At 39.8% G+C, this 16,408-nt stretch overlaps 2 protein-coding genes across 5 annotated transcripts in view; one reads left to right on the top strand and one right to left on the bottom strand.

Moving 5' to 3' along the window:
* Positions 1–5,597, bottom strand: part of DCDC1 (doublecortin domain containing 1) — a 31,827-nt gene extending 26,230 nt beyond the window's left edge. The window contains 1 exon segment of the mRNA XM_068399847.1: positions 5,592–5,597. Coding sequence (XP_068255948.1) covers positions 5,592–5,597 — 6 coding nt within the window.
* Positions 5,598–15,271: 9,674 nt separating this feature from the next.
* DNAJC24 (DnaJ heat shock protein family (Hsp40) member C24) overlaps positions 15,272–16,408 on the top strand; it is a 53,119-nt gene continuing 51,982 nt past the window's right edge. For all 4 annotated transcript variants that reach the window (XR_011048003.1, XM_068398830.1, XM_068398832.1 and 1 more), the window contains exon 1: positions 15,272–15,312. The gene's annotated coding sequence lies outside the window, so the exon portion shown is untranslated. The remainder of the gene's footprint in view (positions 15,313–16,408) is intronic.

Raw genomic sequence — 16,408 nt, forward strand, 5'->3', positions numbered from 1 at the left:
CAGTATTGTTAGTATTAAGTAGGAATTATCTTGTTTACGTGACAAGTAAACCATTATGTAAGTGGTCTGGTGTAGCAAAGGGCTACTATTTTTCAGTAATAGATAGTACCTACAAAACCTCTTGTCACTAAATTACACTATACAAGGAAAATATCTACAGGACTACTACTGTTATTGTTCCCCAGTCCTTGTCCAGCTTTTTCTTAAAATTTCCCACCATCATAACAACTATTTATATGTATAGTGTATGTAAACCTTAGAGTACTTGAGCATACACTCCAATGCCTTAGCTGAGGAGGTTTCAAAGAGAAAATGCAAGCATGCAATTACCAAAACTAATCTTAGTTTTGCACTTCCAAGCTGTTTTATACTTTGAGAAAACTCAAATTTAGATGAAACCCTGGTGCCCATCCTTCTGGAGATGAAACACCATAAAATGAAAGTCTTAATATGTGGAAACCTCATGAAAGAGTCAATTTGAAATGGCGTTCACTAGTCAGGAAAGACCGCTTGGTACTCCATATTAAAGCAAAATTTCTTCTTAGTCAATGGTAAATTTTGCTAGCTGCTAGCACCAAGATGTTGAGATCCTATTTTTATGGCACAAGTAAAGATGTCCAGATAGAGATATAGAGAGAAAAGATTTTGAAACCAGAAATTTAAATGGGAAAAGAAATGAAAAAAACTAAAAACCTAAAGAGCTCTAACAACTTTTTTCCCATTTAAAAGCAATTAAACTGCTGTTTATTCATAGCCAAAGCACTGAAGTCTTTTTGTAATTATAACAAAAGGAACTTTTACTTTCAGTTAGTTCTACATGCTGAAATTGTTTAGCTACATCAGATCAAAATTTTTATTCTATTGCTCTAGCACGATTTTCTAATTATTCATTATTGTCTAACTAAAGCACATTTCTCCATATTTCTTCTTTAAATAGAAAACAACACTATATTAAAGAAAAGTAAATAGTCCATACAGTTTTCTAAGACATAAATCTGCACATGGCTAATATTTTTTTCCATAAGTGAAAAATAGAGCTACTTTAACAGACGTTGGTTCAGTAACAGCTATACAGGTCAAAGTTATCACACAGTTTTGGATGTGAATTCAACAGCAGGATAATGACAGTTGCCAAGGATTTGTATTTGCTGTCGCTTACTACTAGTGTTGCCTGTCAAATTGTCTCTTTTTCTTATACAGAAGCCATGGGATTTTTTATGGATAGCAATTACTTACAGTATACAAAGAAGTACATCAGATGTAACAACCACCCTTTAGCCCTTCCATCATTTGGTCGTCTCTTTGTTATATCTAGTCATCCATTTTCACCTAAATTATTTATTTATATTGCATGTTTGACAAGCATGTATTCTGTGCTTTATTTTTTTAGCAGTCGTTCAAAAGATATAGCGATTTATTTTAACATTCTCCTATTTAAATTTACCTTAGTATTTTTATTTTTGTACTTGCACTTTGTGTCGGATTTCTCAAGAAAAGCATTATCTGCATGGTGAAGGCATTTTATTTGTCTACCAAAGGTATTAAAAATTAAAATAATGGCAATATCAGCTCTTAACCACAACGGAGGGGTTAAGCAAACGTTATATTTATTCATTATTTGTTTGCATCATTGCAGTATTTTTCTCCAGCTATCATATGTTTCATATTTGTTTGCACTTATTGTTGCACTACATGCATGTATGCTCCAGATAACCATATTAGTATATCTTTATACTGATAAATGAGAACATGGTGTTTAATATATTATGGTCCTGAAACATTTTCTGGTACAGGACTGCATTAACATCATCATACAACTTGTGAAAATGCTAAATTTAATTTTATTATACAGGAAACACACAATATACATCATTTACATGATAAAAAACAAAGCCTAACAGTTTAGTAAATTTAATACGTTTGGGAAACTGCCTTCATAATAACTGACCCAACAAAGGGCACCTTTACACACATAATCTGTATCACTTTGGGAAGGACCTTCTTCAACCAATAATGCTGCAAATCTCACACCTGCCAAGTAAACTAAACTGTTCTCAACTCATACAGCAGTTGGAAAGAAAAAGTGATTATTGTTTTCCTTTTATTAGGAAAGCCAAATCTTCTCCTTTTCTCCTAAATACTCCTTCCAATTACAGGCTATCACGAAACTACAATCCATTCTAAATGAGTACACCCTGAGTAATAACCTAATAAGTACAGGCTGTGTGTGAAACTCATGTCCCACTAAAATTGCTGGGAATTTTGCCAAAGGCTTGAATGAAAATTTTATCCTGGATCTCTGAGTTGATGAATAGAAAGAAACTGCTTCTCCTTTCCCTGTCACTTCCCATTGAAACCCTGGCATCCCACAGACCTCTGGCCGTGAAAGGTTTTTCTCCAGTACACTAAAGAGAAGAGAAGAAACTACACTGCTCAGTTAGACAACTGGTGCCTAACGCAGAATAAAATATTTAAACAATCCTTTTTGAATATCACAATAATCTGACAGCATTTACTGTCTCTTCTTACTTAGCCAGGAAACTAGACAGCACACAATACATCTCTTCTGTCTCGGCCCAAATGCCAGAGAAACAGATTTTCTTTCAGTGCCTGGAACAGACAAAACCTACTCAACGCCTGAGGAATGAAGCTGCCACACCACAGAAAAGAAATTAGGGCAAAAAATGAAAACATACATTTCCTTCACCAACATACTCACTTGCAAAGAAATTCATAATTGAGTCATCATAGGATAGTTTTACTAGCTAGGTAGATAACAAGGTAAATAAAAAGCTGTAAAAGTTTGAAACTTAAGTGTCACTTGCGTAGTTAAAGTGGCTACCATCTGCTCCCATGCTTCTTTGTGAAGCAGAGGAAAAAGGGTAGCAGCACCTTGGGATCTTAAATGGCGGCAAGGGCCCTGACTGCACCCCGCTCCTGGGGATTTGGCTGCTGGGCTCAGGGCCAGCTTAGAGATGGCGCAGCTGAGGGCTGCCCCTCCTTCCCTCTGGTGACCGTGGGGAGCTGCCAGACAGCTCTGCAGGGCGGCCTCAGCCACGGCTGGCCCCCTTCTCTGGGAGCTGCCTTTAAGCCGAAGCTCTAGACCTTGGCTTTGCCTGAGGTGCGGCCCCACCCGCGCGACAGCTGTGCCCCTACCCATGCCCGGCCGTGGGCCCCGCTGATCTGCACCCAGGCCCCGGCCCACAGTCTGACTTCGCGCCTTGGCCTGGCGACCACTGGCTGTGCCTGACCCTGTCAGCAGGCCTGGGCCTGACCCTGGCTTGCTGACTCGTGTTCCTGGCTCGACCTCGGCCCTGACTCATCACCCTGGGCTTGCCTGATCACACCAGCTCTGGCTGTCCCCGGCTGCCACCACGGCTGGGCCCTGCCTGGCAAAGCCCCTGCCTCACAGCCTGGCAAAGCCCCTGCCCCGCAGCCTGGCAAAGACCCTGCCCCGCAGCCTGGCAAAACCCCTGCCCCACAGCCTGGCAAAACCCCTGCCCCGCAGCCTGGCAAAGCCCCTGCCCCGCAGCCTGGCAAAACCCCTGCCCCACAGCCTAGCAAAACCCCTGCCCCGCAGCCTGGCAAAGCTCCTGCCCCGCAGACTGGCAAAGCCCCTGCCCTGCAGCCTGGCTGTCAGGCCCAGCCCCTGGCTCCTCAACCCGTAGGGAGCAGCCGACCCTTGCTGCGCTCTGGCGAAGGCTTTCAGGACATAATGGGATCTCTTCCCTTCAATAGATACATGCAGTATCTTGTCATTTCTAATCATTCTTATACTTTCTTTGGTACAAAAATACCGTCAACGCTCCTGACTGAAATGAATTATTAACAACATGACTCAGTGTTCCAGTTTGCCATCTGACTAAAGAGGAAGAACTGATATCTAAAGAGCTGAAGAAACATGAGAGGACAAAGAAAATTAGTTTACAGATTCCAGGACCACTAAGTCAGCTACAGATAGATCCAGAATGAAGGATTCACAAACACTGAAAGAACTAAAATTTTAAATAAAGACAAAAGTTGAAAATCAAGCTATCATCTGTAGGGTTTTGAGATATTTTTCCCCTTACTTGAGTGAAACTGAGAGTATACTACACAGAGAAATTATAAAAATATTTTAAATATTTTACTTCTCTTCATCTTTAGTCTGAGATTGATGCTAACAAAATATTTACTATTATATTTTTACAACTTATTACACAGCAGAAAATTAAGCAACTTTGACAAATGACATAAGTGAAAAGTTGCCATGACTTGACTCACACATTATTTGCTAATGTAGGTTGTGCATCTATGTGGCATAAAGACATTTGCAAAGTTAAGAGCTCTTCGTATTTTTGTGATGATGCCCGTGCCATACGGTATTTTTCCTGAGCACTTACTAGACTTCTGTTATTTGCCATTTCCTGTTTAGAAGTACAAAAGATTGTAACTAAAATGAAAGCATAAGCTTTTTTTAAATAGTTAAGACTGATGATTAAATAGTGATTAGAAAATTGAACCAATCTTGTATCATAATTTCCTCTACAGATTGTGAGAACATGGTGGGGTTTAGAGAGAGTTTCCTTTGGATGCATGTATACTTTGCATACTGCTCCTTTCTGGAGCAGCAAGATTTGCAATTGAAAGGGAAATTTGGAGGCTATACATGGAGAGAGAAAAGACATTCTTCTGTGAACATAGATTAATCTGATTAACTGTATATATGATAAAATTAGAAACACCTGAAATAGTCATACAGATTTTCAATAAAACCACCTCTTCTGTTGTCCCTGCTGCCTCCATCTCCTCTCCTCCTAGAATGGAACAACTGTTGTTTTTCAGAAGTCATTTCCACAAAGACATCACTGAGAACTTAGGAGCTTTGTTATTCCTTTTAACAGGAAGGGTTCTTTTCTTTTTAATTTAGGGAAAACAAATATGTGATAGACCTTCAGATAAAATGACCTGAATCTGGGTCAGAATTTACAGAAATCTAAAATACATCACCAGCTGTTGGACATATATACAGTCTAATAGTTTACCTGTCATTGACTGAGACAGACTGGTGGTCAGTTGAGAGACCCTTAAATTTTACTTTCTTATGCATGAGATCTGCCATCTGATGTGCAAGTTACCTGTAAGAAGGAATCTTTGTCAGTGTTACTGCAAAAGCTATGCTGACAAAACCAAAGTAAGCTCTTAAAGTGAGTGCTTGCTTTAATATTGTATAAAGATCAACATTTGAAAATGTTTTATTTTAATGAAAAGAAATAATGTACAATTTACACAGTCAGCTCTACTATTTTTTAGAGACAAAAGTTTATGGGTTGATACCTATAACAGCTTAGCAATCACAGTTACCAGCAAAAATAACAGTAGCAGTAAACGTTAAAGGACATCCGGAGCTGGCCTTTACAGTTTAAGAGCCAATTCCTGCAAACACTTACACAGTTGTTTAACATAAAGCATGTCAGTGCATCCATTACTTCAGTGCAAACAGAAATATATGCTTCTTTGCAGGACTGAAGCCCTGTTGTGCATTTCTTAAACAAATGTGTGTGTTTGAAGTATATATTATTATTTTCACACTCTGCAAAATGCACACATACCACCATGTCGTATAAATCACCATGACAAACTTTAAAAATTCCATTCATTGAAAACAGCTACAAAACCTTTTAATCATACAACCTGATCCGTTTGACTAGCTATGCAAAATAGGTTGCTGTTCCATTGCCCTCCCAGAGTTCCTGAATTACTCTTTCTTCCAGATCTTTTGTTAAATACATTTATTTATTTTTTTTTGGTCAGAGGATTTTTTTTAACAATGTGTCTGAGCAATGTCTAGCGTAACAGGCCTCAAACTTGCATGAAATATCAATGGACAACAAACACCTCCCACAAAATCAACATTAAGGAACAATAAGGTAATAATGTAGAACCAAGTCATTCTATGAGCCAAAAAGAGCCAACTATATTGCTGAAATATAATTTTAGTGTTAAACTAGATTAATCTCAGTACCAATTACGAAAATCAGAAAAAAATGCAAATTTTATTCAGTAACATTTATTTCCATTTCACTAGATTGATCTTCTGTGACTGAGTACCATTCCTCTTTTATATATCTTTCAGAGGGTAGTGGTCAACAGCGCAATATCCAGACGGAGATCAGCGACGAGTGGTGTCCCTCAGGCGTCCATATTGGGATGAGTACTGTTTAATATCTTCATCAATGGCACAGACTGTGGGATCGAGTGCATCTTCAACAAATTTGCAGATGACACCAAGCTGTGTGGTGCAGTTGACACACCAGAGGGACGGGATGCCATCCAGAGGGACCTGGACAAGCTTGAGAAGTGGCCCCATGTGAACCTCATGAGGTTCCACAAGGCCAAGTGCAAGGTCCTGCACCTGGGTCAGTGCGATCCCCAGTATCAATACAGGCTGGGGAATGAAAGGATTGAGAGTAACCCTGAGGAGAAGGACTTGGGGGTACTGGTGGATGAAAAGCTGGACATGAGCTGTCAACGTGCGCTCACAGCCCAGAAAGCCAACCATATCCTGGGCTGCCTCGAAAGCAGCGTGGCCAGCAGGTGAAGGGAGAGGATTCTGCCCCTCTACTCCGCTCTGATGAGACCCCACCTGCAGTACTGCATCCAGCTCTGGAGTCCCCATCACAGGAATGACATGGACCTGGTGAAGCAGGTCCAGAGGAAGACCACAAAAATGATCAGAGGGATGGGGCACCTCTCCTATGAGGACAGGCTGAGAGAGTTGGGGTTGTTCAGCCTGGAGAAGAGAAGGCTCCAGGGAGACCTTATTGCAGCCTTTCGATACTTAAAGGGGACTTATAAGAAAGATGAGGACAGACTTTTTAGCAGGGCCTGTTGCAATAGGACAAGGGGAAACAGTTTTAAACTAAAAGAGGGTAGATTCAGACTAGGTATGAGGCAGACCTTTTTTACAATGAGGGTGGTGAAGCACTGGCACAGGTTGCCCAGAGGTGGTATATGCCCCATCCCTGAAAATATTCAAGGCCAGGTTGGATGGGGCTTTGAGCAACCTGATCTAGTTGAAGATGGATGTCCCTGCTCACTGCAGGGGGGTTGGACTAGATGACCTTTAAAGGTCCTTTCCAACCCAAACTATTCTATGATTCTATGATATCTTAACCTTCAAACATTCATTGGTGATATGCGTTATCTCCAAACAGCTTTACCATGTGCTTACTTTTCTAAATTTTACTCAGCCTAGTTCAGCATGTAATTGGATGACAAAGTAATATGATCTAATGGCTAGGTGACATCAAAATGGGCAGACTTGCTCCCCTCTTCCATCTCTTCCCCTTGTCCTGGACAAGTTCTCCAGCCAGCCTCTCTGTGCTGGCACTGATGCATGACAAATGTCTTCAGTGGAGCTAAATCATCAGAAAATTATAAGTTTTCTGGTAGCATTAGATTTTTGCTCATTTATCTCCATGTATTTCACTGTGTGCTCACATGAATGGCAGTGCTGGTGCAAGGGCTGCAAGAGTACATGACCGAAGAGGAAGGAATGGCAGAAGAATTTTACCACTTTCAGTGGCAACTATCATTAGATTAGCATAGCTGTAACTTCAAACCACACCTTTCAGTTCAAACTCAAAAGACAACAGAGTTTTGCTTAAGCTAAGACTGAAAAATACATGTAATACAGGAATATAGAATGAAATTATATTTGAAGTACATCGATTATATTCTTTCCTGTAATGCTAAAAGGCATTTTACTACTTGTCACCAACCTTGGAAAATACTTTAGTCTTTAAAAGAATCCACATAATGGAAAAATGTTACTCAAAAGTATGATAAATTATAAACTGTATCTCTAAGGAAAATAAGCATAAAGCCAATTAGCCCAGTGCTCCTTTTCAACAAATATGTGGAAACATATCCAATTATCTTGGAAAACGCCAATTAAAATAAAATGAATAATCTAAATACCAGAACTAAATATTTCATTTTATAATTACCTTTCTCAAGAAGCTGGTTTTAATATAAATTGTGAAATACTCTCGATCTGCCATGTTTGCAAGCTTTATAGACACCACAGTTGTTGCTCCGTTGCCTTTGTGGATATTGCAGTTTGCATTAGCAAGTAACTAATGTGACACTAAACATGCCTGTTTCTGATAAGGGTTTTCAAACATCTGAGTATTTGGTTAAGTATATCAGAATAAAGATCAAGGTATATCAACAAAAGGAGTCTTATTCAGTCTTTTTATTACAGGAATTTAAAAAAAGAAGAAATATAACATGTGGCTTTATACATATGGTTAGCAGCATGTGACTATGCAGAATGTGAACATATGCACAAGAGGGACAGGAAGAAAAGAGGTTCTTTTGTTTGAAAAATCCACATGCAAACAAGGCATAACTGCAATTTTAATACTGAGAGACTGGATGGGTGTTAAAACTGTTCTGTGTTCTATGACAGGCATGAAAAAAGGAAAGCCATAAAATGGCACTCTTTCCTTTTGGAGTTGCAGAAAGATATTGAGAACAATGTGTACCACAGAGAAGTATTTCTTTTTTAGAATCTCATGGAGCATGATGCAATTCTTTATTAATTAATTCTACTGAGCCTACATGACAAAACTGTGATTGACATGACAACATATGAAAACATTTACTACATAATTTAATGCACACAACTGGGAAAAAAAACAAGTTGATTTTTATGTCTGTATAATTTAAACTTGAACAAAGTTGGACCTCAACTCCAGACAGCATAAAAAAGATTAATTAAAATGACCACAAGGCCTCTGCAGTAAGGACATGGTGGTACTAGCCTAGTCATGCTACCTTTTTCAGTTGCAGGCAATCCGTATGGGAATTAGGCCTTTTACACTACGACAATGTCTCAAAGGAAATCCCATTATGATGAAAATGAGGATTAGAATATACCATACTGTTAAAGTGTAACCAAGTAATGTTAGTTTATTGATGAACCAGACCTTTAATTTCAAACAATAGTTGTCAGTAACTACATATTGTTGGCCCATATATATATATATGAAAAAATCACATCTCAGAGGATTTAACACCTTAAGGATTTCTCTACACTAGTGCTGTTTCTTGTTACCTTTTCATTCCACCACTGGCCACTATCAGAGAGAGAAGGCTAAGTAGATGTTTAACCCTGTTTGGCTGCTCTTAAGTTTTCATGCTCATAGACAAAACCAAATTTAGATAGTAGCTTGTTGTGAGGTTGGCCACCATGAGAAAACACTCCACTCCGTATTCTTTCTTACAAGCATAGCAATTTTGGAAGCTAAAATACCATGTTAATAATGTGATTTTTTCAAATGCAGTTTGTTTAAATTATCAAGTTTGCAAAGTCAAGCATTGAAAATCAAAATAAAAATATAAATTTGCACATGCAGTTTTTATTTGACTTTAAATACATGGATTCTGATAGACTTAGTGACATAATCATTTGTTTTTATGATTCTTCCAATTCATTCACTTCCCTGAGCCACAAATGTGCAGGGAAGTTCAGGAAAAGAGAGAATTCTCTCATGGCTAAGGTCTGCTGACCCAGATAAACTGGATATCATTCTTGTCTTTATCTTTAGGTTCTAAAGTGATACTGAATAAATCACATCAACCAAAATTTCCAAGGAAAAACACAAACACTGCCCACATTTTCTAGATACCTGATTTAGAGCATCTGTGATCTGTTTTCCACTAACTGTAAATGAAGCCTGCTCTGAACATAGGAGATGCATTAAAGATAAGTACTGTAAATCATAGGAGTTTCATATTCCAAAACAGAACACCAAAATTCATTGTTACTTTGACATGTCAATCTTTGTGCCTCCTTTTTCCCTGTCTGAAAAGGAACTGATGATATCCTTTGAACTTCCAAGACCAATGATGTGAATGTCATGAAGACTTATTAATTTAAGTAAGATTCTGTAACGTCTGTTTATTATGGATGTTCATTACTCGTGACTGCATCTTCAGACCAAAACTTGAATAAAGGTCCATACTTTAAACAAACAAATCATATGAACACTCTTCATTTTTGCTAGAGGCAGAGGTCACCTGAGAATAAAGGCACAATGCAAATAAGAGATACTTTACAATGCATATATACCAAGTGGATGAAAAAAGATGAGAACAGCTGGTTCTTGGTTCAGCCAAGTGCACAGCTTTTAATATTGTTTTAATCCTCAAACATTAAGTAAATACTTTGGAAAAAAATTGGACAGGCATAGATATAACCCCAGTGTAAATGTGGCAGGCTACAAAAGAGAGATAAATAATTTGTCACAGGGCACAACATTAAATGCCACGCGGATCAGTGTTAGCAAAGTGAGGAACTGTATGAGTATCTTTGTCTTTCCCTCATTTAATCTATGCCTGGTTTAGACTGATTGACACTGCACTTTAAAGACAAAAACTAAGTCATGAAGTCTTTCAAATTATCATATTTGACTGAATTTTCATCCATTGATTTTACTCCACCTGCAGCACACTAAACAAGGTAATAATTTATGATAATTATATGAAAATATACAAGTAATATTCATCACCTCTCATTTCTCATCACTTTAGATGATCAGTAATGCAGAGTAAAAATGCTGTCAGATTTCTAATTGCTTTGTAATGGGCCTGAAATAGGGAAATCGTTAAAGACAAACAATCTGTCACTTGTCTGTTACCTTAACTATCTATCACTTAAAAAAACTCTCATTAAATACATTGCTAATGAACGACAAAAGACTGTACACAGCATGCCCAGAGGTGCCTTTTTAAACAGTATTCTAAATTGCTTAAATAATTCCCAAGACATTTTCAATCATTTTTGTGGAAATTTAATGGAAAACATATATTTTTATTGCATGTTACATCTCATTTGTTCACATCATTATGACATTTAGTCTATCATATCCACATCTCCTGGGAGACAAAACTTTGTTATTCTTTTTACTGTTGACAACTCTGACCCAATTAAAAGAAATTCTGGAAGAACTTAACATTCAGATCTCTGACATCTTTCTCTTAAAAAATAAAAAAAAAATTAATCAGTTTTAAATAATCCTATCTCTTCCAAGGACTTTTAATATCTAGATTATAAAAGAAACCCAACATTGTTCAAGGTTGAAGAAATTATTTGATCTTGCACAACAAAACAATTGTTCCCAAGAGACAGAATTCAGAATTTTCACTCCCAGCATTCTTTTGAGTCAGCTGCCTACTATAGCTCTGACAGAAAACTTCATTTGAAAAGAATTCTTCTCACTGTACTGACTTAAACAGTCAGAATGAAAACAGTATGCCAGAAGGAGTATCAGTGAGACCCCATAGTGAAATATTGTGTTATTGACATATTAATTAATTAATTACTCTTATTAATTAACATTAAAAAGTTGGAAACATGAAGAAAAAACAACAACAAAAATCATTTAAGACAAAATATCCACCTGTGCATGACTTAAACATGCGCAATCTCTTAGATTTATCAAAACCAAATAAATATACAGTGCTTGTTTACATCGGTATATATCAGATACTAAAACATCCCAGTTTAAGGCAAAAGGTATAAGAAGAATCAATGGCTGGAAATCAAAGCCAGGCAAATTCAAGTTTAGAATTAGGGACAAATTTTAACAGTAGGATGATTAGCAGTTGAAGCAGCCTTCTCACAAGTGAGGAATTTTCTATTTTTTAATATTGATGGTCAGACAAAACATACTGGACTCAGAACAGTCCTGCAATACATAAAAATTCAGACTAGGTGATCTAGTGCTTGCTTCAGGTTTTGTTCCCATTTCTTCTCAGTTACAAGAAAAACAAGAAAGCAGAGAAGATTATGCTTTGAGAAAACCATTAATTAAGTAAATAAACAAGTGAGCTAACAGACTAACTCCAGTGTAGTGCTTTGCATCAAGAACAGCACTACAATGTATGCTGAAGTTCAACAAACATAAGTGCTGTCCAGATAGGGGGATGTTTGTCCAGATAGCAATTATACTAAATAATTTTGCCTTTCCAAATATAAAAAGGCATTTGTTGCAAAAATTGTAATTTCTCAAATATTCTGAATATTCTAAATGCTAAGTAACCTTAGAAAGACTTGCCTTCTGTTTTTTATATAACCTGTGCATCACTCTTTTGTACACATATATAGCAATATAAAACCAATACAAACAAAAAAAGCCAAGAAAAGCTTTACTACTTTGGACAACACTTTGAAAAATAGGAGTTGCCTTCAGAAATAAAAAATGTAGTTAAAAGTGAAAAAAACTGCATGTTTTAGCTGTTTCTTAAAAGGATAAAATAACAAGGGGCTGGTCCATCATTTGTACTCACCTTTTATTGCATTAATATGTGACACAGTAGTCCAGTTAATTCTTTAAATAATTCTTTTCCTATACTTCCATGACAACATAGCACAATACTATGAGTTTTAAATAAAGCATCTATTAAAATGTCACATATTTTCACAAAAAAATTTTTAAAAACCCAACCTATATATAAATTATCTTCCATTAAACAAGAGAAGAAAACTTTAAAATGTATTTAGGTGCTCAGCACCAGTGAAATTAATAGCATCTATACATAATGATTTGTTTAAGATACTTAAGCAACTAAAGAAGCCTGGTTTCTTACAGACTTGGGTCCTATACCTCCCATTCTGGGTCAACAGTCCCAGATCTTCTCCATGACTTCATTGTCTGTCTCCAGGCATCCTAGACTTTCATGGCAAGTTCCCCACACTTGCCATGTCACTTACGTACTTTTGTTTTGCTGTCAGAAGGGGAAAAAACAGCAAATCCTACAGGCAGTTTGAACTATATGCTGATTTATCAGCCAGTAGCTGCCGAAAGCAATAGGCAGCGATTTGAGTTCAGTCTGTTTTGCCCTGCTCTCTCTCCCCTACATACCCATTTGATTTTAACAAATCTTGAACTAACTTAATTTTGATATCTCTAGCGATGAAAGATTGTCAAATTGGCTTGAGATTGACCAACAGCTTCAAAAGTCATTACGACCAGACAGAGTATGATGAGCTAAGACTAACCCTAACATAACACTGTGATTTCTGAAACTGGATAGATAAAAATTAAAAGAGAAGCCGAGACACAAAGATTTTAATACCAATAAGGCCAGATAATCCTGCAGTGATTTCATTTCATAGTTTATGCATTTTGCAGTCCATGAACACCAAACCGTTATATTGAACAGCCCATTTTCTTTTACTTCGGCACGACTACTGAACATGCACAGGAAAGAATGAGTGTTTCACCTCCAAAATTGCTCCACTGACTTCAGAGATAATTCCTTAACATTTATAGTTAATTTTATATTGAACAACTCATTGCAGATTATTATACTATCGTATCCAAATGCTCACAATCTCTCAAATAACTCTGAGTTTAAACTACGTTGCGAGCCGGCTTCAGGTACCAATCCTATAATGAGTTAAAACAGAAAAACTGTATATGCAACATTTAAGAATTTGGGGCATAAAGGATAAAAATGGATATTGTAAATGGATCCAGTCTGTAAGAGGATATTAACCATTTGCGCCAAAAGCACAGGTGTAGTAACTAATCTCCAAGACATCACCCCATCTTTTACAATTTTCCTTTTAATTTCCCTCCCTTACACAACAACCATACTTGGTCACGTATCAGCCCCAATCAATGGCTGAGGGGAATACATTAAGTACCGTGGGCCGCTCCAAGTTATGTAGGTGGGCCGATGACAAGCCAAAATGAAGAAGGTAACTCATGTAATCATACTGAAACCTTTGCCTGAGAGGTAAATTCTAATTTCAAAAGGGACTATGTAAATTAGCTCACACTTGATACATCTCATCTATAATTCAACTATTTCAGTGACATATATAATTACTCACCCTGGTGCTGCAGAAGTTAACACCGTGTTGACAGAGTTCTGGACTGTTCCATGGCTCATACATGCACTGCCCAAGGGGAAAGACAAGTCTCTCTCCCTTTTGACAAGTATGGACACCCATGTTACAAATTTGACCTCACCTACAAAACTGCAGAAAAGGGCAAAATACTACTGACTATTTTGTAGAGCCATTGATGATCAGGATAGACAAAAATCAGACTGACACACAGGTCCTGAGTAGTTTTGTAATTAGCTGTTTTTCTCACCTACCCAGAAAGTCTCTTGCTTCTCTACTGTCCATATTAAAATTTAAATAAATTCTCCATGTTTATTGTTCAGCCCCAATTGTCCCAAACCCTTCCTGCACTGGTGGTTAATGGGAACAATATGCCAAGAACAACACTTCCAGTTCTTCCCACCAGTGTCCGTACAGCCTGGCTGCTGCTCTGCTTAAACAGTTCAAAGGGTATGAAAAATGACAAAAAGTTGTTTTAATTCTAACATGTTGCATAAAAATATCGTCAAAGGCCGTGTGCTACACAATTAACGGTATAGTGAGAACTGAGTTTGTCTGGACTAATATTTAGGGATTTTGCTAACTAGGACTGACTGAGATTACAAAAGCTGCAGTTTACAGCACCAACCTAAATTTTTATTTATAAGAGGAAACGTCTTTATATCATTAAAAGTCTGCTTCCTGAGCTTATTTGTTTCATTAAGAGGATGTTCTTCCTTCCCCTTTAGGACAAGTACTTTCTAGAAAGAAACCATCATCTTACTCAGCCGACAGGGTCGGGACAACCCGTAAGGGAGGCGATGGCGAGGCAGGGTGGTCACCCTCATCCCCGCGCTTTTCTCCCCACACACACGCTGCCCGGAGCAGCTGGGCAGAGGGAACCCGACGGCGTGTGTCGACCATATGCCGAGCACATCCCCGGGGTGCGGCGGGCCCGCGGTTCCCCGGTGTCGGAGCTAATCTTTGCCTGAGGGGCGGGGAGGTGGCGGGGAGAGGCCCGGACTCCCGCGCAGCGAGCGAGGGAGGGCAAGGTGGATCCCGGTGTCTTCTCGCGCCTGGAGACGGAATCCCTGAGGGGAAAGTGGGCGTGATAGATGTTCCCGCTCGCCCCGGGCGGGGAAGGAGCGCTGGAGGGCGGCCAGGCCGTTACTTACGGAGACCAGCGGCAGCCTCGCAGCTTCGGAGCGCCGCCGGTCGCCATGGAGACGGCGTCGGGCCTCGGCCACGGCTCCGCTTCCTGCCGGTGCCAACGCCACTAGTGCCCGGGCGGAAACGGACAAGGCGGCGCTGTGAGCCACACGTACCGCTGCCCCCCCGCAAAGCGTCACGCAGCGCAGCTGTTTCCCGCCGGATGAGTTATCCGGGGCACCCGCCGCCTCCATCGACGGGCCGGCGATGCGGTACAGGTGGGTGCTCGCTGTCGCCGGGGGGTCTTTTGCTTGGGGGCGGCGGCGGCGGTCCACCACCTAACGGCCGCGGGGTGGGGAGTCCTCGCGCCCCAGCTCCCGCGCTGAGGCGGCGGCGGCGGCGGCAGCGGTGGCGGCGGCGGCGGGGGGAAGCTCCGGCGGCCGCGGCCAGCTCCGGCGGCCGCGGCCGGTCTCCAGCGGCCTCCATGGCCTCCCTCCGTCGGTCCTGCCGGGCTCCTGCCGCTGCCGAGGTCCGCAGGTCCCGCCGGCCGCCGCGTGGGTCGGCGCGGAGCTGTTGCTGTGGGGTGGGTGCGCAGTGGCGCAGCGCTCGCTTAGTCTTGGGCCGTGGCGGGGACGCGTGGCCCCGGGTGGCGCTTGTGTTTTCGCGTGTTTTTAAACACCCTTGTGGGTTCTTTGGGGAGAAAGGGGCCTTCGGGAGGAGGAGCAGGGGGCGCCCTGCAGTCAGCTGTGCCCTCTTGGCGGTTGTAGCTCTGAGAAGGTTGAAAAACACACTTTTCTCCCCCCATGAAAAAAAAGGATTTCTTCGAAAGTATGATGGTAGTCACCAGAAACCGGTTTCAGTGCTGAAATGGGAAAAAAAAATCCTTTTTCTTTCTTTCGACAATAAAAAAAGATTTATGAAACGTGTGAAACTCTTCCCTACTGGGAGACAGTGTTATTTCTTATCAGAAAATTCATGATAAATCACCTACTACAAGCTTGGGATTTCAGTATACCTAAAAATCTGCGTGAAGCTGAAGCATTACTGTACTTTTCCTGGCGTTTAATTCTCTTAATTTTTTTAATTCTGCATCGTTAACTTGATGATAGATGGCCAAAAATAAAAAGCACCCAACTAGTTAGGTTTTACTTAGGGACTTCCGCTAACTTTATATGCTTTCATTGATTTTTTTTGTTTGTTTGCATTTAGATGCTCTTCTCCTTTAATATTTAAAAAGTTAAGCCTTCTTACCAAGCCGGATGAAGGAGGGTCCATACTGTGAATATCATTGTGCAAAACCCGAGCTATACCTTTTTGTCTTCTTGCATGTATCACATTCCAGAATTGACAAAATGTCACACTTTTATGTGCTTC

Source organism: Nyctibius grandis, chromosome 4, assembly GCF_013368605.1.
Source record: "Nyctibius grandis isolate bNycGra1 chromosome 4, bNycGra1.pri, whole genome shotgun sequence".
NCBI classification, from domain to species: Eukaryota; Metazoa; Chordata; class Aves; order Nyctibiiformes; family Nyctibiidae; genus Nyctibius; species Nyctibius grandis.